Raw genomic sequence first — 23,011 nt, forward strand, 5'->3', positions numbered from 1 at the left:
ATAATGGAGTTTCACAACCCGTTTTACGTGAAGTGGCGGCGTAAAACTCCGTGAAAAACGCGTTATTCGCGGTGATATGCAGTAGTCGTGAAATATGTTTTTCATATCACTAGGGTGGTGGTGAAATCTATGAGCTCACAAGAGATGCATGGAGAACCACTAAGATATATAACCCCCCAACTCCTACGTCTATAAGACTTCTTTATCTGCTCCTGCGTTGCCGTAGGGCTAATCTTGAGAATCTCATATAAGTTGAATCTACAACAACATACCACATCTCCGCGAGGATGCACTTTCTACTTAAACACTCAGGAATAACTCCTATCCTTTTCAAATTGACAAATTCACGACTAGATAAGAAGCAATTAAATATAAACTGAGTACCGCCTTGGGAGTCCTCAACAGTAGCCTTCTGAGAAGCACACTTCCCAAGAGGCTCCATTTTTCACATATTTTTTCCACAGCATTTTTGATGCACAAAATCAAATAAGATATTATTACACTACTAGTGTGTTAGAATGATACTACTAACTAGATACTACTCACTGGAGTTTCACAACAACCCGTTTTACGCGAAGTGGCGTAATACTCTGCGAAAAACGCGATATTCGCGGTGATATGCATTAGTCGTGAAATGTGTTTACCATATCACTAGGGTGGTGAAACTCCACTATTCACCATAGCCGACTGATCATAAGTGAGAGTAGTATTATACAAAATCGAGAGCTGCAATAAGGAGGAGTTACTCTAGCCTTTAGTGTGTGGATCCTTAGTACCCATCAAGAACCTTGTTTAACTTCAGCTGCTCCCCGACGGGCTTCTTGGTCTTCCTTTTGGCTGACCAACCAGTTCGGCTCGACGGTTCTTCGCTGGTGCCTAATGATGCGAAAAATTCACTTACTGATACCATAACAAACTGAAATAAAGCGAAATTATAGGAAGCAGGGGTGTGTGGAAATACTAATACCATCTGCGTATGCCCGAATGCCAAACCAAGCTCTAAAATAGACTTTTTTAGTACATCAATTTCACCATCGTCGTATCGAACAAATCCCCTGTCGAAATGCTTACTTTCAGCGCTAGATTCCGGAGTGTCTGAGTTCTCCTTATGAGCTCTCCTCCGTTCACTTCGACTCAGCCGAGGCTTCTCCCAGACACGATGGAAACTAATTATGCATATGGTCAATTACATGTGAAAATTTTGAGAAAATTTTTGTTATTTTTTCGCATCACTTCTACCCACATATAAATTCCTACGATTAGTGAAAAAGCTCCTGCTGAGCTCAGCTGAGGAAAGCAAACATATATATTTTAAAACAGCTTCAAACTGATACTCACCTTCTCCCAGCAGGTTCGACCCGTCTTGTCCGAAAACATATCGTGTCTATGACCTCATCACTGAAGTCTAGAGGCACTGGAGGAAGGGCAAGTAGGAGGGAGGGTAGGTGTCCAAGGACCATATCGGACAAGGAAAGATAACGTAATCTGATGATGATGTCGGTAGGGGAAGGCCATCAGCCTCATCAGAGCTCGACACTCGAATGGGAGTTCCTAACGCGGTGTGGAAGAGGTAGCACCCCAAGTAACGACTGTACATATCTAATTTCGATAGTAGTAATATATCCTTGCTCAGTAGAAGAAGTATTAGTATAAAGTCGCCTATAGACTTCGTAGCGATAGGTCGTCGGTTCGATTCCCACAGCCTGCATTTTTCCATCATATTTAGGACAACTTTCTCGAATAAGTTATTTTGCCAAGTAGTAGTGCCCCTAATGGTCCTTCCCATGCCCTCACGAGACGCCTCCAACTCCCTCGCCCTTCCTCAGGGGAAGGCAGTGGTCACTTTGCGATATTGCGTCATCACTCTATGGGTCCTCGTTCCCTTCCGATTTGTATTACTAATGGAGGTACTCATTTTAGTATAGGTTTTCGATCAGGTAACTAGCGGTTGGAGGATCCTAGACCTTATTGGTATCCTCTTGTTGAGTATTATCGGTACGGTACTCCTTCGAGAGGATCCTGTGATGAGGCCCTTCTCAGAACGCCTATTGGCATGCTTAGGCGAGGTAGTAGTAGTAGTAGTAGTAGTAGTAGTAGTAGTAGTAGTAGTAGTAGTAGTAGTAGTATTCCTTTTGCTACTCAGTCCTGTGGTCCCGGCGGCAGTATGTGTCTGATGCCCTTTGGGATGATATGTGGTATTAGCTGCATCTTCGACCTGTTAACCTTCATCACTGTCCTCACCAAGACGATCTCCTACTCCTTCACTGGCATGCCTCTATTCGCCACTCTGGTCTTTGGCATCAGCGTCATCACGGAGGTAGTAATAACAACAACATCAACCATTTACGCCCAAATTCATCATTTTACTATAGGAATATTTTTATATATATGTATAGTTATTCATCATTCTAGGTCTCGCTTTACTCATTCACTCCACTACTTTTCGCTCTAAATATCCAGTCATGAATTAGAGCCTTACCATAAATCCGACATTTCGAGAATCCCTTTAGGCCATCGCGGCTTACAACGTCTACCTCGTAATGAGTATATTACAAGGCGAACAACAACAGCAGCAAAGCGAGTCCTCTCGACCCCCTCCCTTTGCCCAGCCGCTATACACAGCTCAGTACCACTGTTAAATCGATCAAAAACCTTTAGGAGCATGTCAGGTACAGACCGCAACAACAAGAGGGTGACGAGGAAGCGGCCCATGAGGGTCATCCCGCTGGGGGAGCCTTCGTGCCCTTCCAAGGCTCTGGCACTAGACTGGGGGAGTAGTAGCAGTATAATGACTCTTTTTACATGGTTTCGAAATATTTTCAATATACTCGTGAAGTGCGGTGTTGTACGAAAGATCCCTCCATTACTTCTATAACCACGATGGAAATATCCTTCCGGCTGCGCAAAACGGGTAACGTCGTGGTTGAGGCTCCTCTCCTTACTATCTAGGCTGGGTTGAAATTGGAGTATATGAATACGATCACACCAACGCCTCCATCCGGGGCATCATAAACATCTCTTTGGCAGAAGCGTCGGTGCTCCCCTATCATGTTTCGTCGTTCATTCGAACGAAAGAGTTACTATTCACGCGCATAACTACACCATTTCCCGTGCAAGTTTGACAAGTGAGCAGACAAGAATGACAATGTTACCATCAAGAGTGGCAATGAGAATCCAAGTTTGTCACAATTCAATTCTGTTACAATCAAGTTTGACTCTGAGAATTCAAGTATGTCACAATCGAGATATGTTACCATCAAGATTGACAATGAAAATCCAAGTTTTTCAAAGTTCAGTTGTATTACAATCAAGTTTGACACTGAGAATTCATGTTTGACACCGGCAGAATATATCACAGTCAAGAATGACAATAAACCATACAAGTTTGACAATACGCATCCAAGTCTGACACTTCAACTCGACATGTTGACATTCGGTTTAAACTGATTGTCCACTTGAGAATCACACGCATTACATAGTCTTGTCTGCTCACTTGTCAAACTCGCACGGGAAATGGTGTACACTGACCACCGCTCCTCGACTAGTATGGAGGGCTCGACACAGATTTTAGAGACGAGGAACTAGCTGTGGGGATGGTAGAGAGGGCACTAGCTTGTGATCCAGTTATAAAGATGATCATTAAGTTCACCTTGTGCATATTATCCCACACTGGAGTCAACACAAGTCCATACCGAGCACCGAAAGTTGGTATAAATGGTAAGAACGAAGTAGTAGTAATAGGAATGTACAAAGAAGAGGAAATAGAAACAGTATTAGACGGCGAAACCCGAGTTCACTGGATGATAATCTCGGAACAGCTTGCAAACAAATTTTCTCAAGGTAAATCTTATCGACCCCGGTCGACCTTGGGTGAAGGATTCCGTCCGACTCCTTCCACGAGGAGCACTACTACTCCTACCACTTCCACGATTGCGCACAGCGAAGAATATCTTTGCTACAATAAAGACGATAATGCCCATAACAAAGATACGGAATAGGTCCATGAAGAGCAACCACGGCATCGACAACACCTCCGGGGACCTCAGCCGTGTGATTCCAATCATACCGCTCCTCCGTGAACTTTCAATCGGTGTCGGGGATGGCTCCAACTCCGTTGGCAGGAACCAAAGCCTAGCGTCCCCTCCAACCACCTCCCGATGGCAATCGTGTTGGTTATATACATAACAAGAGCCCGCTAGCTCCGGCTCGTGTTCAAGCCACTTGAATATAGAATAGTGGCCCGACCAAGCCAGATACTTACACTGAGCCAGTGTGACACGTTCCCTCTTGAAAGCTGGTGAGCTCACACAGTCAGTAGTGCCTTCCAAGGCTACCCACTGTCGCATTGGTAGGAAGAAAATAGACGGCAACATAGAAGAGTCTACTTCTTCACTCAAACTGTCAACGGCAGCGGGGACGACCGACTTCGGGTCGCCGCATTCAAATTCGTCATAGTCGTATCCATCACTACCCCGACACACCATGCACCTTTCAAAAGATACTTCTCAAGGCCGATGAGCAAATACATTACCTATTCTCCTCCAATGATGAAGACGGCCTCCAGTCGAATTGAATGCCGCAAACGCCAGAACGTGTGTCGCTATGGTCGGGAAGTAAATCATAGGTTCGTAATATATGGTTGGAGAACTCCGGGGCCCATTGTAGTGGCGTTAACGCATACCTATCCGAGACGATGTGGCCGAGGTGTGGTATGACACTTACTCATTCTGAAGGTCCTCCCCACCCAACCACATAGGAGAATAACACATGTTGTTGACTGGGATCACTTTCTCTGCCAGAGGAGATATCTAACATACCTTGGAAGTAAGATACGGAATAGGTCCGAAATAGTACCGTATTCGAAAGAGAGGAAACCCAACAATCGTCGCCAAACAACTCCATCCTTCTCTGGCGTACCCGATGAAGGAACGGTGGGACGTAATGGTCAATTACTAAATCACGGCCACCCCTGAGAGGAATCAAGTCGTCTACTCCAGCGAAAAGATATTTTCGTGCCAAAATACTGCACGAGCGATATTATAGTTCAGCAGAGAAACATAAAATCTCCGGATGGTGCCTCGTCTCCACCCAACGACCAGAACTTACAGATCGTTGATGGTGTCAACGCAGTCTAATGCACAGCCACACTCGGGAGCTGCAAACCCCACAGGCATGTCGATTCGGCGGTAACTGGGAAAAAGAGGAAGAGGATGGTGGTAAAGGTAGTAGTAGTTGTTATTACTCCAACGCCATAAGCCATGCTCCGACTCCGACATCTTCATGTGTCCATGACTTTAGCTGTAAGGGTGGATGGGCTAAGTATTTAGCGAGGTCATACGATATAACATAACCACCTCCTGAAGGGACTATAAAGATGAGTAACATCTTATTATTACTACCTTGGGCATTCCATGGATACTGAGTAAGGCCCGTCATCTTGGTGAACTCACCATCGAACCTACGACAAACCATAACGACTACTACCGCGTGTGCGATGCGCTCTAGCAGGACTTATACGACACGTGGTATTTTCATCTTGACGTGTATCACAAGCATGAAACTACGGCGCACGCGTTCATCCCAGATAAACCCTGGGGCACGAGCTATGATATTTTCGATTACGAAGCCTCTCAGTGGGGCAATGAGTAATAGAAGTCGTTAACGGACCAAGCGACAACACAACACGGTGAGCCGAACAACAGGCTAGCTCAATTATCCAACCAGTTCTGAACCACCTTGACAGATCCAGCAAGGATGTAACCATGTGGAACAGTGATACCGCACTTATCCAACAGTGATAGTGTTGGGAAGACATGAGTCTGAAGCACCGGCTTCCAAGCGGCACCTAGTTACTAGCGTAGAATGAGCGAAACTTCTCACGACAGTGTTGTCAAGTCCTTGTGGAGCATTCGAATATGATACTAGAGAAACACTTTTTACAGACCACAGACCAATTATAACCGAATTGCTTGACACCGGCCACCAGAGACGGCCATCTCAACTATAGTACCGCATCTGCCTTGATTATTCTCTGTCAACAAACCTCACCAGTCCTTGGTTTGTCTGTCTGTAACCTTGAGCCGCAGAGATGCCCTACTTGTGGGACAAGATTGTGTAACGGGCATCCATTGCGGGAAGGTATATCTCCCGTCCTAGTATAATGCCTATCCTCGGCGGATTGGTAGCACCGAGTGGTGCGGCACCTCTAGCGCTTGGGGGACCAGTTGCAATACAGGCCAGATAGTAGTCACACTCACAGGCCTTGGCGCAAGGTAGCGCACAGTCTAGGAGGCCGCCAGCTCCCGCAAGATGTGACCAAATGATGTTTCCGGGGCTCCAATCGGCACCTGCACTATCCCATCCCATATTAACGAATCTGTCCCCTTCCTTAGATGAGCTGCAGCCATCCCGCGGTCGAATATCACCTTAACCACGAAGCCTGGTGCCCCAGCGGCGAGAAGGTCAGAGCTAAGGCCAGCATACACAACTAACCGATTGCCACTCAATGAGAAGCGAACCATGGGTAGATAGTCAGCCTCACCCTGACGGAGCTCAATTACGATGGCGGCTCCCTCGGAAGATGGCCCTCCACCACATTGGGGGTCCAGCCAGTCTCTTTACCCGAGGATTCACATCCAAGCTGATCATATGGGTTGCAAATGACATTGGCAATAGGCCAGTTTATTGACCGGGAACCCGACCGGCACGCTCCAAAGATGGTGGCTCATGGAAGAAGGTCTACGGCTGGCATTTTGTGCTACGAGTGAAGTCCGCACAAGTCGAGCAGCTCAGATACTGTTATGACTGCTTTAACTGTTGGCCGGGTCACTATCATGATGAGGCGATTGCAACGTGATGATAAGGGAGTAACAGGAAAGTTGCCAACTTCAAGTTGGAACGTTTCCGGTGCGTGAAAAAAGAAGATAATGGGTGACAGAGTACAAGCCGAGAGTCGGTCGCGTCACCCTTCAGGTGACGCTTACCTCAAACCCCGCCACTGGACTCGTGTAATCAAAAGAAGTAAATAAACTCAATTTATATACTATTGTTGTTCACAGTTTATCAAAGTGATCGAATCATCGAGTGAAACTGCCGAGTCGCACAGCACCGCATTGAACCCACTTCTACTATTATCATTACCATTTATGGTCCTTATCCTCAGGTTCCCACATCACTGGTGCATGCCGAAAGGACCCTGCATACACTGGATCACCATTCCACATATTCTCCTTATCAAAGAAATCCAATAACCTGCAATAACCACTCCCCTTTCTTGCCATACCACACTTCCCTCACTTCTCAACATGTACGTAGCTGTCCGTATCCGCCTTCAGTACAAGACGGAACCTATAAGAAACAGTAGAGGTCCGGAAGAGGAACAGGATACGCCCGCCTAGTTACTACCGGCCTAACCGATCCACCGCCTCTCTGAACGATAAGCGAACCTTGGTGCCGAGAGCATCGTAGCGATCAACAAAGTCGGACGGTAGGGTGATGATATCATCTGAGATGATGTGGCGGAGGAGTGGTATGATAATGATGATAGTGGTGGTTGGATTATTACCGAATTGCTTCATCTCGGCCATAGCTGTATCCCTAGTGGAGTTATCTGGATAATGTGCACCAACAGTGAATAGTAATTTAATGCTTCGTAGACCAACATGGTTATTCTGATGATGATGATTAGCATTAATACTATTGCCACTACTACTACCTGCTCATGTCCCCTCAATTGCCGAGCCCATCCATCTCTAACAGCACACCTCCTCGAGAACTCCGTAATATGGCTCGGTATTACTATAACCAAATCCCAATCATACGTCTGTCCTCCATCACCCTTTAATATGGTATTCCCTTCAAAGGCGGACTGTTGTTGTTGCTCTTGTACAGCAACACAAAGATTGGTAAGTAATAATAGTAATAGAAACAAACGACTATGACAACCGACGAGGCGGTCAGCCATTGCGAGGGACAAAGGAACCACTAATATACCACACCTTCGCCATCTCTTCTTATCATAACGCAAGTGGCATACGACTGAGACACTCCTGACCAGCGACTGACGATATACAAGAGAGACCACAACCAGCAACGAGCAACACTTCAGCTGTTGGAGAATAGGAGTAGTAGTAGTAGACTTAGGGGTTATACCTCCATAGTAGTACGTAGACAGAAAGATGCTATTAAGGAGAATGACGACCAGTGATGGTCACAGGAGATGTAACTATTATTATCATGATGATGATGAAGCACTGAAGGATAGCTATGATGGGGTTGTTAGTTGAAGCACATACACAGATGCACTACAAATTAAAGTAACTACGACGACTAGTATACAAATCCCACGACGAAGGCACGAAATATCTTGAGGGTATGCGTGGTAAGATACGGAATATGCCCGCTTTGTGGACAGCATCATAGACAGGATAGAAAGGTGATAGTCTGCCCAGCATAGGAACAATGACCGTCAACATAGCTGCAGTTATCCCAGCCAAGCCGACCCCGACGAGTAACAGCGTCACAGTCTTCAAACATGAGTAAGTACACTTACTGCTACCGGCATTTCGTCGAATTTGGACTGCTGCTATAGACGACTCCACAGGTAGTCGTTGGTGACGCTCATCACGACGGAAGAAGATCTCCGTCCCTTCGTCTCTGCTGGCGGCAAGTCCTTCTTGTGTCGTCGTTGTCTCCCCACTATACACCCGACACACTCCTCGAGCACCTTCGTCACCATCAGGAGTCCAACCTATCACTGCTGCTGCTGTTACGCCGACGCTCCTCCTCCCAGTCTGCGGGTATCTCCCCAACTCTTTGCATTGGGACAGTGTAAGTCCTGTCCGTACCAACCAAGGGACGTGGCGAGTAGTAGAGGAGGAGTTCACATCCACCCGAATCCATTCCTCATCATCATCACTAACAGTTCGATGAGGAGCACACTCTAGTTGGTCATAAAGACATCCATCGCTACCACGACATACCATCATATCGGACCTGATAACGCCACAAACCCATCCACCCAGGTTCGAACCCTGGCCCCGTCACTATTACTCATCTCGTCCCATAAAAGGGACGCTACCTCTACTGAGGAAGTGACTCGCCGTAACGTTATCATCGGCGGTGGGAGGCCCCCAGGCAAAGTCAATAGCGCACACACCCGATCGAGTATCCGAGTGGTCATCCAGGAGAGCCTCCTCCCCGAACGCCATCAACGGGCTGAAATGGTACCTGGACGACGATGGTATGGTACTGACAACTACAGAGTTAATGTTTCACACGAGGCATATCCTAGGTTCAACAGTGGAAGATTCAAAATAGGCCCGTTTCAATACACCTACCGATGGTTGAGTACCCCCATCACAGTGGGAGGATAAGCTCGTCTATCACCCAGCAACACGTCTGACGGCAGCACAGCCTGGCAAACATGTCTCTAGTCCCCTCCTCTCACTACTACTACTACTACTACTACTACTACTACTACTACTACTACTACTACTACTACTACTGCTACTGCTACTACTACTACTACTACTACTACTACTACTACTACTACTACTACTACTACTACTACTGCTACTACTACTACTACTACTACTACTACTACTACTACTACTACTACTACTACTGCTACTGCTACTACTGCTACTGCTACTGCTACTGCTACTGCTACTGCTACTGCTACTGCTACTGCTACTGCTACTGCTACTGCTACTACTACTACTACTACTACTACTACTGCTACTGCTACTGCTACTGCTACTGCTACTGCTACTGCTACTAGTACATCATTCTTCTCAGGAGTCCAACAAGAATCACCGAATAATTCGTATCGTCGTTCTCGCCAACGTTGAAGATATTCTGGTACGTAATGGTCGATCACGGGCTCCCTACGACAGCAACCCTCAATTTCGTGGCGCGCGGTAAAATCCTAGATAGTACGTTATGCTGGACCCAGACCAACACTCAGCTCCACAGCCGCACTCCGGCTCGGCGAAGTTGACAGGCATGTCGATTCGTTCATGGCTGAGGGAGAAGATGGTGGTAGAGGTAGTAGTTATTATTACTCCAACGCCATAAGCCATGCTCCAACTCCGACATCTTCATGGGTCCATGACTTTAGCTGCAAGGGCGGATGGGCTAGGTATTTAGCGAGGTCATATGATATAACATAACCACCTCCTGAAGGGAATATAAAGAGGAGTAACATCTTATTATTACTACCTTGGGCATTCCATGGATACTGAGTAAGGCCCGTCATCTTGGTGAACTCACCATCGAACCTACAACTAACCATTACGACTACTACTACCTACTACTATCATTACCATTTATGATCCTTATTCTGAGGTTCCCACATGACTGGTGCATGTCGAAAGGACCCTGCATAGACCCTCTCCTTATTCCACATGTCATGCTGATCCAAGAAGTCTAAGAGTCTATCCACATGGACGTAGCTATCCGTATCGGCCTTCAGGAGCAAACGGAACCTTACAGAACCAACAACTCCGTCATCGAGTATACCGATGCGGGAAGTGAGAGAGGTGTGGTATTAAAAAAGATAAGGACACACGGAGTAAGGTGCGCATTGAAGACGATAATTATCAAGGAAAGTCGATGGAAGGTGACACATATGTTGATAAAAGGACGGCGTTTGCGTTAAGTCTTGGACGTTATGATGGATAAGATCATCATGACTGTGAATGGTGGTCGTGATGCTCTCTACTGTTACTACCTGCCGAAGAGATCCACAGCCCTTTGGAAGGACAGTCTAACTTTAGTTCCGAGGGCATCGTAACGGTCCTCGAACCACTCGGGGAGTTGTATGATGTCGCCTGAATGTGGTGATGTGGCGGAGGAGTGGTATGATAATGATGATGGTGGTGATTGGATTATTACCGAATTGCTTCATCTCGGCCATAGCTGTATCCCTAGTGGAGTTATCTGGATAATGTGCACCAACGGTAAATAGTAATTTAATGCTTCGTAGACCAGCACGGTTATTCTGATGATGATGATTAGCATTAATACTATTACCACTACTACTACCTGCTCATGTCCTCTCAATTGCCGAGCCCATCCATCTCTAACAGCACACCTCCTCGAGAACTCCGTAATATGGCTTGGTATTACTATAACCAAATCCCAATCATACGCCTGTCCTCCATCACCCTTTAATATGGTATTCCCTTCAAAGGTGGACTGCTGTTGTTGCTCTTGTACAGCAACACAAAGATTGGTAAGTAATAATAGTAATAGAAACAAACGACTATGACAACCGACGAAGCGGTCAGCCATTGTGAGGAACAAAGGAACTACTTACGTATGCATGAGTTGTCTGCCGTTTTGTCTGTCGTAATTTGACTTTTCTAAGTATATCTTACGATGATACTTTATAATCGTCGGGTGTGCGTCAGTTCAGCGTTTTAACACGTGTATAAACGGCTCATTTCTCGTATTCGGCAACTTGTAATGGAGCGTTGTACCAGACCTTCTTGGTAGAGCCTACAGTAGATGACAAAAATGGCAATGCCCAGGCGTTTATTACCAGGGACTGGTGGACAGTAGGGAAACGACTGAGACCCATCTTGGGGCTGTGGCATATCTGCCCCGCCAGGAGATATTGATTGCACTGGGGCATATTTAGGGGCTGTGGCATATCTACCCCGCCAGGAGAGAACACTGAGGCATATCGTGGGGTTGTGGCATATCGGCCTCGCCAGGAGAAATTCATTGCATTGAAGCATATCTTGAGGTTGTGGCATATCCGTCCCGCCAGGAGAAGTTGAATGCACTGGGGCATATTTTGGGGTTGCGACATGTTCACCCCGCGAGGAGGAATTGATTGCCTTGAGGCATATCTTGGGGCTGTGGCATATCCGCCCCGCCAAGAGAAATTGATTGCATTGAGGCATATCCAACACACCAGTGGGCAACACACCAGTGGGCAACACACCAGTGGGTGCGGGATGAAAGAATAACTAACAATAACAGTTCATACCAATTGACATACTTAACTCCAACTCACTCAGCCACGAAACATCACATCCGGCATTAATAGAACCCGAAGTGCAATAATAGGACCGATGAGGCAGTACAATGCTTGGGCTGGAAGTTCATTGCAATGGCTATTTCTCAGAAGGAGGTCCAGTTATCCTGCCGACAGAACATGAAGCTCCAGTTCTCTAACTCTCGTTTTGGATGTTCTTAGATCTTTCTGTTAGATTATACAGTACTACTACAATTATGATTTATTCTCTTCGTTCTGAACTTGGGACCAGGTTGTGTGCCCAGTCATCGAGCGTGAGTGTCTCAACAGAAGTTATTCATAGACATCAGAAACATCTCACAATATCTTTCCGCTAATGGGTTGCTAACCGGCTTACAAGAGTGGATCCTGCGAGGTGCCGATGACCGATCCTGAACCGCAGCTACCTATCTTATCAGCGGTATACGCTTGTGTGCTGGAACACAATAAGTGTACTAGCGTAAGGATATAATAGGAAAACTGCCATCGATGAATAGGGCACTCGCGAGGGGGGAAGAAGTCACGTTTGTCCTGATTGCAGTTTTAACAGGGGTTGGATCCCCTATTCGTTGACAGTCACTATGAATATGATGACATCTCCGAGAATGGTAGATGAGAGCGGCAATGAAGAAGTCTCAGTAGATGATCTTGTCGTGTCAATGACATGTACACCAACATCTGAGCGCGATATGTATGCCGATGATGTGAAGGGCAAGGCTAGTGGGAGTGTTTTGGACACCAGAGAAGAGTTGATCAAAGAGGAAGGCTCTTCTACTGGTGGTTCAACAGGGTTCCTCTCGCCTGGTTCGGCTGGCACAGCAACTATTGCCGTCATAAAGGCAACTCTGGGAGCTGCGGCTCTTTCGTGTACTTATGCGATGGTCAATGGTGGTTTTATCTTCGGCATCCTTCTACTAATCATGATGGCTGTGTTGATGGTGTTTTCATTAGAAATGATTGTTACTGCAATGGAAGTTACTGGTAGAACTTCCTATGCAGCACTCGTGCCTTATTTATTCAGTAACGCGATTGGTTATTGGTTCCAAGCCCCTATTATGATCTTTTGCATTGGGGGAGGGAGTAGTTATCTCATCACAGTAACAGATATCTTATCTTCCCTCTTCGCTGCTGTAGTGGGACCGGACGATACCTGGTATGGAAACTTGCTCACTAAGCGTGTCTATCTCTCGCTCATAGTTTTAGTGTTGATCCTGTATCCCATCTCTCTAGTGAGAAGGATGAGCTCGTTAAGATACTTAACTCTGGTGTCCATTTTCGGTATTTTCTATTTGGGTTTCGTAGGAATCTTTCTGCTCTCTACGAAAGGTCTGTCGTCAGATTTTGCCAACGGCAGTGTAAACTTCTACGCTCCTACCGGTTGGGTCTCCTGTCTAGGAGCTGCTAATACTTTCATCTTCGCCTTCTGTAATCAGTGTAACATTCCTGATATTTATATGGAGATGAGCGATAGAAGTCCAAGAAAGTTTCGTATTGTTGCGGCTTGGGCATCTTCTGTTTGCCTCCTCGTTTATCTACTCATTTCACTTTGTTTTACTCTTGTCTATGGCGGTGATGTAGATAGTAGTATTATACTAAACTTGAATGAATTCATTCCCGAAGGCAATGTGATTGTCATAATCGGTCTCATACTTTCGGCTGTTGCTTATATCGGAACGTATCCTTTCACAGTGTACCCGGTTAGAGTAGCTGTCGTGACTATTCTAAAGCCCAAACGACCTGAGTTCGTTGGAGTCATTACTGTTACTGTAGTTGTTATACTCACGTATATCATTGCTGCGTGTTTGCCTGATATATCAATCCTTCTAGGAGTTGTTGGTGCCATATCGGGCTCGATTCTATGCTTCCTGGCGCCTGGTGGTTTTAATGTAGCAATATCAAAGAGTAAGAGGTTATTTGCACCAGAGAATGCTAAATACACCAGTATATTTATGTTTGGATGTTTCACCTTGGTTGTCGGTACGTCTGTTGCTGCATTTCAAGTAGTAGATTACTACTTGCCATGATAACGTAGATGTGTAGCGGAGTGTCTTTCTCTCCTCTCTCAAATATGTCAATACTGAAAGTCTTGGTTCTCTCTTGTTCAGCGAATGTCTGGTCATCATCTTTGAAGCTCGTAAGGCGCTGCTATCGACCACTCTTGTTGAGTCTGTTCGCCGAATGTTATTTTATAAGTGAGGCTGAGATGCCCTGATTGAAAGCTCCACAGAAGATAGAGCTATCAAAGCTGTGGATGTATTTGTTGAAGTAGTTATAATGAGGATCTTATTCTGTTCGTTATGGTTTTGTCAGCTTAATTAGGGAAGGTTGATTTGTGTAGTTAATTCGGTTTTACTCTATTCACATCGATGACGGTGGCATGACACTACAATTTGGTCCAAGTTAAAATAGGGGACTGTTTGCCCTTCTGAAAACCTGCAAGACTGAATCAGTCTTCCTTTCTTGGGGCAAGGTCACATTGAGCATCTGGGCATTCGACTCATCTTTGTAACGATTCATCATTCATGATACTTACGGTACTGGATTGCTGGACTCGATCGGCCAGCGATAACGCATACTCCGTTCTAAACCTATCATCTTTTTAGTAGGTATGGATCCAACGAGTGTCCTCATCATGTCCAATCTGAACCTTCTCGTAAGATCTGGTCTTACCGAGTAGCTTTTATTTACAACCGACGCAGTTGACTTCAGTGGGTAATACACAGTGTGTGGAGCTACGCGCACGGGGCCCGTGCCACGGGCCCTCCGGGTTCCAAGTCAATCACGAAGAGTTGTGGAGGGGTAGCACGGGTAGGCAATATTCTCCTTTAGCTAGTAGCATCTCTGGCAGGGTTATCTCGCATTCCAACGTATGCACAAGCGGGGAAGAAGTGTTGCGAATCTTAGTCAACGGTCGCGACTTGCATTCCCTCATCCAGCGCACCTACGAAGTCCACAGCTTGTGAAGCACAGGCATTTAGAGCGCACTGTCTGACTGCGGTGCTCTGCTTGTCGTGCGCAAGGTCTTGAGAACGGAGAGTAGGGTGAATTGGGGAGGCAATGTCTACTCATGGTCGTCTGCAGTCTGCAGACGAAATCCGTCCGTCATATTCAATATGAGTAGAGACATGCTTCGCCCTTGAAAAAAGTCTTTCCAATGGAGCGGTGGTCGCGCATATGCTAACCATAGAGTAGATGAACGCCGCAACAGTGCATTTTCCCTGATGTCGACTCCAAAATTATGGGAGATCGATGCGATGCAAAACCAGCTTTCCGTCGATCCTTGAAGTCACCTGGCAGCGATCCATCAACGACAAAGTCGACTACGTATATAATCGAGACACTCCACATCAATTCTTCACTCACCTTCAGCGCGGAAGGAATGCGAGAGAGTGCCCATACTGAGCGTTATTATGTCTGGATATCTGCTGCAATAATTACGTATTCCGCTCACTGCTTCCGAAATTAGTGCATTTTGTTGCTTCACAGGAGTCCAACTGCTCATATCATAATAATAGAACCCATTCCGAGCCATTGAGCGCCTTATCTGGGCGATGACGAACTTGATCACGCGATGTCTAAGACATGCGAGAGTCGGGGAGTGATAGTAAGGACTTGTAGGTATCCCTTAAAGTTCTCAGTCTACCCCAAAACGTAGTGGAATCAGCCTGAAAATAATTTCTCGCCTTTCGGGCATTCCAGGCTGCTGTCTAACTTTTTCTCTCTCAGCTTCTTTAGTAGTCTCCCCCCTCATAGGGCATTTGCCATATCTCCACGCTTTCTGCGAGTAATCGTGATTGTTCTGCCCCATGATCAAGGGGAGTCGACAGTATGGACAACGCCGTTGCTTGTCTTTAACGATCTTTGCATCTTTCTTCTCTTTCTCTTCATTCTCTGGGGTTCCCTCTCAGCTGAGCTACGGCTCTGATTGAGAATCTTCAGCCTCAATTCATCGAACTCCTGGAGACACACTCTCGTGAGCCTACTGCCGCTACCGCCATGCATATGTTTAATCAAGTCAGACTGACCAATAACTTCTACTTGAAGACGTGTTTACTTAGATGACCTCGTCCAAACTGTCTGCCCAACGAAGAATGTGGTCCTTCTGCGATATTATTGGTACGGTGAGAGCTATGGGCAGCACCTGTGTATAGGGCCGGTAGTAGTATTAGCATTGTTATTTCCACTTGAAAATATGAATATGGGGTAGTAAAGCAATCCATGAACATACACTTACTTGTCCAAGCAGCTTCTCGCAACAATGTACGATTGTAACCGGCCAGGGCCATAAGAAGACTCTCGTTGAGCCCTACTCGGTGCGCCGCCACTTGTAGTCGCGCTGACGGTGATTTTGATGGTTATTGTACCAACGCTTTGGCATACGGAAAGAAGTTGAGAGAGCCCTGAACTGAAAAGCAAATGTAAAATGAACGATAACCGAATATAAAAGTGATATGGTGGGGTCAGTTGTCAATTGCTGCGCTGCGCACCATGCGCTGAACTTCCGCGCACGGTGCGCCGCTTGGCGGCTGAAGCTGGGTGAAGCTTGGGAAGTACTCTATTGAGTTGTGAAGATTATCTGGTTTACTGTTATAGTTTTCAGGGTTGTGGGATTTCTCGCCTGCTACCAGCAAATCACTTCCCTGTTCGGGTTTCGGGTCCTGACTCGCGTCAACTGTCAACTGTGATTGTCAGTTCCTGGGCGTAGCGAGATTTCCAATCGTCGAACTACGATGAAATGTGTTCAGATGCTGCTTCTGCCTCTGATGGACGAGTAAGTGTCGAAATATTCTGTCCGAATGTTTGTGTTGATAGGTTTTGATAGCTTTCTGACATGATCGCTATGTGGTCTTATTTTTGTTAAAACGAGTACTTACGAGCCGCTTTAGGACAAGGCGTCGTAAACGTTGACATTGTAGATAAAATGGGACATTGGACCTCCACAGATAACGGAACTGAGCAGCAAGGAAGCGAATATACTTCCAATGATAATAGTCACTAGGATATACAATGTATATTATACATACGGCATGTTCAATAGACTTCTCCTGATTCTTAAGAGCGCTCTCGTAATCAAGTTTTACATGTAGAGTCCAACCTTGGGAGCGCTTCTGAAACTCAGGAGAGGTCCATTGAACACCCCGATAGGTTCACAGATAGAGAATGTGATCGGCGTATGTTAGGAGTATCTTGGGATATCCGAAACGGCGACCAGCGGAGCGGTATAGTTCATGATACGCCATTATTGTGACTTGTCATCGATCTATATCATAAACATAGTCTATATCACATTTGTCGGGATAGTTTTGGATATTTTTATGTCTGAAGGTTACACAATCGGATTAGTCAGAGGTCACGCAAAGAAATCGCAGGTGCCGGAATCGAGCCCTTGTCGAGCTGATAAAGGGCAGTAATAAAATATCAAACACTTGTTGGCGTCAGACAAGAAGGGTGTTTTAAATGACGATCATGAGTGGTCCGAGAGAGTTGAACAGCTTATGGCATGCCTGATGACCAGTCGTGATAGTCTACTCGCCCGCCCTAGAGAAACGCTGCGAAGCCGTGATAATTCGTTATATATTATGAGTATGAGTATTATTGCTAATTCAGTGACTGCATGTACACTCCGTAGGCATCTGGCTCAAGACTCGAGTATTCTCTTTGCTTTGGCGAGTAGCGTTGGGCAGTCTGAGCATGCGGAAACCTCACGGACGAACGTGCCTCAACATTAGGTTGAGGTGGGATCGGACGGCTCAACGAGACAGTAACTCCATGAAGGGGTCATCGTAGTACATTTTTGGCTTATAATGTCGTCTACTCCTCCCAACGAGGCTGACACACCCCCACGAGGCGATGTGGCAGAGGGAGGAAACCCACAGCCTATGAAGGAGTCGGAGGGGCGGAGTTTAATGTCGTTGAAAATGCGGATAGCTAGCGGGGGAAAGAACGCCTCGAGGGACCAGCTCGACTTCGTCAAAACAGTCGATGGGGTAATTCGGGTTCGGACCGTTCGCTCATGGGGAGGCGGTTTTCACCACTTGTATTATAGGAGAGACAGATCATTGTATTGGATGTTAATATCGATCGTATCGAGCATTCAATAGTACAGGATCGTTGTTGCCAACGATCGTCTCTATGAACCCTGGACCCCTGTGAGTTTCAGTGCAACATACTCGAATTAGTAGTTGCTTCAGTCTCGTCTACCTTGAATGGTTGCTCGGTTAATACTACGACGTCTTTGTGTGCTTATGTGTCTTCGAAAGATGTGCTTCGTCGAAAGATTGTGTCAGAAGATTCCCCGGAAGGTCATTCACAGTTATTCGACTCCGGGTTGCTTACGCTCATTCAAAGATGAATACTCTCTCAGGATCTCACTCTAGCCGAGGCTGAATGCGACCTTTTGAAGGAAGAGAACTTCGTCGAAGGTGGCAACACGAGAGCCACATGGATAGTGGCTGGTACAGCATCGGCTTCTTTACTGCTGGGATGCCATCAACTCTGGGCTGTGGTGGCGATGATCAGGTTCGCTGTTGCCGCGAGACGTTCCACTGAAAGATATTGAGAAGCTGAATCGATCCGATGATGTGGTGGTTCAAGTGTGAGGAAAGATACCTCTCGATGGAGGCTGTCACAGGGCTCGTTAGGTTCCTCCAGACATCGCAAGCATCTGGGGACTCCGACGATAGCACTACTGGTAGGAGTGGAAACAACACTGTTAACTTGGACAGAATGGACACCTTCGAGGACAGCGTCTCCATATTCGCATATGCTGTAAGCCGTTCGAAGAAATTGGTCTAATCGATAGTCGTTGATGTTATCCACATGGCGATCATGGTTCGATGCGAGGGTTAGACATTTTAGGTATCGGGGTTAGGCATCGCCTTCACTTGGAAATATCTCTTCTATAGCGAAGCAGCTCATACCGATGGGAGTACAACCCTACTCCAAAGCCTCACTCGCCTCTGCGTATATGCGTAAGCACTTGGGGAGCGGGATCGACTCTTTCGTACTGACGAGGTTAAGTGAGTTCAGTAGCGGTATTCTCTCCCAGTGATTACGGTAATGCTCACTACTATTGGTAGATTCACACTGCTGTGGATAGCCACAGTATTTGGAGTCCTCTTTCGGAATCTTCCACTGAGAAATGCTCCGACTTACACCAGTCCAGAGGCACCTAGTACGGGCACCACTGAGGGAGTAGAGCAGCCAGCGGGGGAAAGTACGGACATTGTCGCTCTCGCTATCGTCATGTTATAGGTAGGTGCAAACGCAGCGCAAAGTCAGGCAGCCGACGACTCGCGGTGATTCGTTCAGCACCTGTTAGTGATGAGCACGTTCGATTGAGTGACTATATGATTGCTGTTTATCATACCCTGTTCACATTCGTCTAGCGGTTTCTCACTTGTTGCGGCTTTGGGTGTTACTTCTAGGGAGCGACTATTGTAGTGTTGGATTAGCATTGGTGGTAGACTTAGGCACTCTTGTCTGTGAGCAACGTACCAGGGGATCTCCGTTGGAGCCATGTCAACATTGAGACGACCATGATGGCTGGTATCTCCAGTTGTAGATGGTAAGGGGCATCTCGGGTAACATGTTAGCACTATCATATATGCACTAATTACGCCAAAAAGCTGATGGAGAGCGAGTGAGCCGTGAAGGAGTTCGGAACGGGGATCATTTCCTGATCATCAGGCCTATCAAAAACTAAACATCTAGTTACCAGACGATACAGCGCAGTAATTGATAATTCGCCCCTCTCATTGCACGATACTGTATCACCACATCGAGTGCTGCTGAGAGCTGGAAAGTCCTGAATAGGAGCATAAAAACATAGTATTTTTGTGTCCGCGCTTGTCCGAAGAAGATGCCTCGACTCGTTTCAACGCCGGCATGAAGTCTTCATGAAGAATTCTGACATTCTAATGCAACCAGGGAGTTGCATCCGGCTCGCAAGCTAGGTTGAAGGAACTCGGAACAGAGGCCGCTGGTTAAGTTGGGTGTCCGCCGACAGCCCCGGGCAGAGATCTTACACGAGACATATTCTCAAGCATGAGGTTCTGTACATCTAATGAATAACAGAGTTGGGGTATATGATCAAAGAGTATGGCATTCCACACAAAGGTCATCCCAATCGACCAGCCACATTCAAAATCGTTGATCACTCGATCATCGCGATCCGATAGCAATGTACGACATGCAGTCCTACACTCCTTACGACGAAAGGCACCTCGTGAGCACGGGGCCTATGTCCCAGCAGTCGTGGATAAGCTTGACAGTAATCACTTGTCCATCACAGTTCTGGCAGTTGATAGCCATAATATGGAGTACTATCATTCTGGACCTTCCGAAACCGCATTGACCAGTGCAGAAATGCGTGAGAGCACGGTACAGCAGGTGAGGCAACTAGGTGATGGCTAGACTCGGACTATTATACTAGACCGCTGTAGATGCTCCGTTATTGGAATCGCTGTTGTATGGAGCATAGAAGAGGCAGCCGTGATGAGATTGGTATCTGTTGTCTACCATCCCTCCTCACTAATGGTGACCTGATAGAGGCCTATGCAACGAGAGACCCTTCGGTAGGGCCCATCAACTTCATATCATTAGTGTACACATCAGGCTGGCTGCCTACATGGAGAGGAGTTATCGTACCTTGTGAAGGTGAAACCTTGTTTTGAGGTTGGTCATCACAGCGACGACCTCCCTGCACTCCACATCTTCAGTACCTCACAATCAGTGACCAGCGGGCTGTCGTTGAGACGATGCTGGTCATGGCTCAGGATGAGCCGCGGCCAACACTGGAAATTACTGACCTATATAGAAGACGTCCAGTAAATACCAGAGAAATTCGCTCTGTCGTAGACCGTAGTCACCAACAATTCTCCGTAGTTAATACTAGAAGCCGTTCCTGACGAACTCATTTCGCTCATCAACGAGTGCATTGGAATAGAATCGGTGGATGATGACCTGGAGAGTTCGCTCGTGAAACTAGAAGCTGAAGGCTTCACACAAGACGGATACACGATAGTAGCTATCGGTGTTGGACGGTCGCTTGCTGGCTGGGAATCCCAGTCGGGGCATATGAGCTTCGGTAGGTGACTGAGTGCCCGTCACTGTGCCCTGGTAGAGTGAGCTCCCTTCCGTTTACGACTGCCGAGTTGAAGACTAAAGTCGGATGGCTGAGAGTCAGTGTAGATCCGCCTTTTCCTCTCGAGTGCCTCGATGGATGTGAGGCTTCCTACCGCCGAGTGCCGTTGGGAGGCCTCCGTCATTAGGCACCGTACACAACAACATCGGCATCTTGTTACGACCATTGCTATCATCTGATTCCGTCAATCCTCCACGAGAGATATTCAAGATGCCTCTCAGTATGCTAGTAGATGCCGCACATGGAAGATGTCCGATCTTGCGGCAATCGAGTGAGCATCGCTATCATCACGAGAAAGACCCTCGAGCAGATGAATCAGTGGTAGTCGAAGGTAACGGAAGATGCAACCGTCAATGTGTTAATATCATGCGATGTCTGGATGGTTATTGGTACCCTTCCTGAACCTATACCTACCATATAATTATTCACAATCAGGGAGCGAGACCTCTCTCGAGTTGGATCCGCGACTCCGGTCATACCGAGGTGGAGGAGTCGATCTTTTAACCTCGAGGTGGGACCCGATTGGTGGCCATGACGGATGAGGGAACTCCCACGGAGGCCCGTCACTCACTGACTTTCAGGGTCCTGAGGAGACATCAGATTCTGAGTTGCTAAAACTGTAAGCCCCCGATAATTTCAAAGACTTAGGCCTTCTCTGACTCAGTGGTCGTTCACTAGAAGGAAGGCTTATCCCTCTACTAAAGTCTACACTTGGCGTCGAAGCTCTGCGGGGCTACGCTGATAATTTGGGTATCAGCAGTGCCAACTACCAAGATGTGGATTTCCTCGTCCAACGAATTGCTGAGGAGTTGGTCGTCAGAGTCACACAGAGCATACAACCAGCGAGGCTTGGTGAGAGTCCCAACCCATACTGCCACCACACGTTCTCAGATTACTCCATGTTCGAATCACAGTGGCGAACTGAACTGAGAGAGGCTGTGCAGTCGAAGCTTCCCGTAAGCATCTGGGCTGAGGGAAGCTGCTGGAGGCGGCCTCTTGTGATTCAGGAGGCAGTGGCCAACCTCGCACCTGGGGCGGTAGATAGTACTTGTCACGAAGTGGCAGCTAAGGTGCTCAAGGGAGCTGTGTTGGTCGTCAACCGCTCGGGAAGAGGTGAGATTTGACACTACAGCATTTACTGGTCAGTTCAATTTATCAAAAAGGGATAAATCGTTTGAAAACATAGAGTCAGCCGGGATATGCCGTAGAACCTTGTGGAGGAGTGAGCGGCCCTCTTCCTTGAGGAGTGATAGATTCAGTGCAGGGAAAGCCACTCAACGGCAGAGTGGAGTCCGCGGCGTATCCTGGGATAGTAAACGTTGGGCCTGGCTCGCACAGTGGGATACTAAGGATGGCCGCCATATGTTCGAACGCTTCTCTGTGTCGAAGTATGGTGATGAGAAAGCACTGGCCTCGGCCACGAGTAAGGAGGCGATGCTACTAGATGCGAATCTCTTCTCAACCCTCAGAGTGCCGTAAGGATGCTGAACGCCGTGGTGAGGCTGTACCCAGTAGAATGGGGACGTGTGCGAAACAAAGTGGTGTGGTTGGAGTATATTGGGAGGGCCCTTGTCACTGGGTGGCGAGATGGAGAAAGAACGGCAAGCGTTTCTGTAAACGGTTCTCAGTGAAGAAGTACAGTAGCGACTCGGCAGCATTAGAAGCAGCAATTGGTGAGTCCTCACTGCGCGTATGCTCATCCGAACTCATCCTTCTAGCTTACCGCCGATCCGAAGTACCCGAATGATGTCCTCATGTTATTATGTTGTTCTCATGGTCACAAGTGGCCTCCTTTCCATCTACTTCATTTGATGGGTTGTGAAGTTCGATCGAACTGACAC

The 23,011-nt window shown here is 47.0% G+C and overlaps 6 protein-coding genes across 6 annotated transcripts in view; 4 read left to right on the forward strand and 2 right to left on the reverse strand.

Moving 5' to 3' along the window:
• Positions 1 to 1,460, reverse strand: part of Pmar_PMAR021283 (conserved hypothetical protein) — a gene marked incomplete at both ends in the record, with an annotated part of 7,726 nt that extends 6,266 nt beyond the window's left edge. Inside the window, 4 exons of the mRNA XM_002774231.1 lie at positions 188 to 258; positions 777 to 876; positions 1,072 to 1,166; positions 1,339 to 1,460. Coding sequence (XP_002774277.1) covers positions 188 to 258; positions 777 to 876; positions 1,072 to 1,166; positions 1,339 to 1,460 — 388 coding nt within the window. The remainder of the gene's footprint in view (positions 1 to 187; positions 259 to 776; positions 877 to 1,071; positions 1,167 to 1,338) is intronic.
• Positions 1,461 to 1,784: 324 nt separating this feature from the next.
• On the forward strand, positions 1,785 to 2,471 carry Pmar_PMAR021284 (hypothetical protein; the record flags this gene model as incomplete). The annotated part of the gene is made up of 4 exons (XM_002774232.1): positions 1,785 to 1,907; positions 1,938 to 2,066; positions 2,144 to 2,317; positions 2,397 to 2,471. 4 exons carry the CDS (start codon positions 1,785 to 1,787, stop codon positions 2,469 to 2,471), a joined length of 501 nt encoding a protein of 166 aa, XP_002774278.1.
• Positions 2,472 to 3,696: 1,225 nt separating this feature from the next.
• Pmar_PMAR021285 (beta-1,3-n-acetylglucosaminyltransferase, putative) lies at positions 3,697 to 11,295 on the reverse strand (the record flags this gene model as incomplete). The annotated part of the gene is made up of 23 exons (XM_002774233.1): positions 3,697 to 4,488; positions 4,532 to 4,681; positions 4,723 to 4,808; positions 4,855 to 4,969; positions 5,107 to 5,190; positions 5,243 to 5,357; positions 5,400 to 5,458; positions 7,141 to 7,251; positions 7,297 to 7,347; positions 7,405 to 7,504; positions 7,565 to 7,670; positions 7,715 to 7,797; positions 8,552 to 8,994; positions 9,052 to 9,228; positions 9,339 to 9,415; positions 9,785 to 9,887; positions 9,940 to 10,023; positions 10,065 to 10,179; positions 10,222 to 10,280; positions 10,326 to 10,487; positions 10,733 to 10,832; positions 10,897 to 11,002; positions 11,047 to 11,295. The coding sequence occupies 23 exons, from the start codon at positions 11,293 to 11,295 to the stop codon at positions 3,774 to 3,776; spliced, it is 3,450 nt and encodes a 1,149-aa protein (XP_002774279.1). The 3' UTR covers positions 3,697 to 3,773.
• A 1,335-nt stretch (positions 11,296 to 12,630) lies between these two features.
• Pmar_PMAR021286 (hypothetical protein) lies at positions 12,631 to 13,084 on the forward strand (the record flags this gene model as incomplete). Its single annotated transcript, XM_002774234.1, has 2 exons — positions 12,631 to 13,006; positions 13,047 to 13,084. The coding sequence occupies 2 exons, from the start codon at positions 12,631 to 12,633 to the stop codon at positions 13,082 to 13,084; spliced, it is 414 nt and encodes a 137-aa protein (XP_002774280.1).
• Positions 13,085 to 13,477: 393 nt separating this feature from the next.
• On the forward strand, positions 13,478 to 14,235 carry Pmar_PMAR021287 (amino acid transporter, putative). Its single transcript, XM_002774235.1, has one exon. It carries the CDS (start codon positions 13,480 to 13,482, stop codon positions 14,047 to 14,049), a length of 570 nt encoding a protein of 189 aa, XP_002774281.1. The 5' UTR covers positions 13,478 to 13,479; the 3' UTR covers positions 14,050 to 14,235.
• Positions 14,236 to 17,821: 3,586 nt separating this feature from the next.
• Positions 17,822 to 19,391, forward strand: Pmar_PMAR021288 (hypothetical protein). Its single transcript, XM_002774236.1, has 7 exons — positions 17,822 to 18,012; positions 18,390 to 18,480; positions 18,545 to 18,620; positions 18,667 to 18,793; positions 18,884 to 18,996; positions 19,105 to 19,241; positions 19,284 to 19,391. The coding sequence occupies exons 1-7, from the start codon at positions 17,830 to 17,832 to the stop codon at positions 19,325 to 19,327; spliced, it is 771 nt and encodes a 256-aa protein (XP_002774282.1). The 5' UTR covers positions 17,822 to 17,829; the 3' UTR covers positions 19,328 to 19,391.
• The last annotated feature ends 3,620 nt before the right edge of the window (positions 19,392 to 23,011 follow it).

The sequence above is a fragment of the Perkinsus marinus genome (genome assembly GCF_000006405.1).
Source record: "Perkinsus marinus ATCC 50983 genomic scaffold scf_1104296958668, whole genome shotgun sequence".
Classification (NCBI taxonomy): Eukaryota; Perkinsozoa; order Perkinsida; family Perkinsidae; genus Perkinsus; species Perkinsus marinus.

What these genes read in the sequence shown, in the direction of transcription:
- Pmar_PMAR021287 (XM_002774235.1), top strand. Translation starts at nt 13,480, where the DNA reads ATGGAGATGAGCGATAGAAGTCCAAGAAAGTTTCGTATTGTTGCGGCT.
- Pmar_PMAR021288 (XM_002774236.1), top strand. Translation starts at nt 17,830, where the DNA reads ATGTCGTCTACTCCTCCCAACGAGGCTGACACACCCCCACGAGGCGAT. An exon ending in GATGATGTGGTGGTTCAAGT is followed by an intron (nt 18,621 to 18,666) that starts GTGAGGAAAGAT and finishes AGGGCTCGTTAG; the next exon opens with GTTCCTCCAGACATCGCAAG. An exon ending in TCTCCATATTCGCATATGCT is followed by an intron (nt 18,794 to 18,883) that starts GTAAGCCGTTCG and finishes TAGACATTTTAG; the next exon opens with GTATCGGGGTTAGGCATCGC.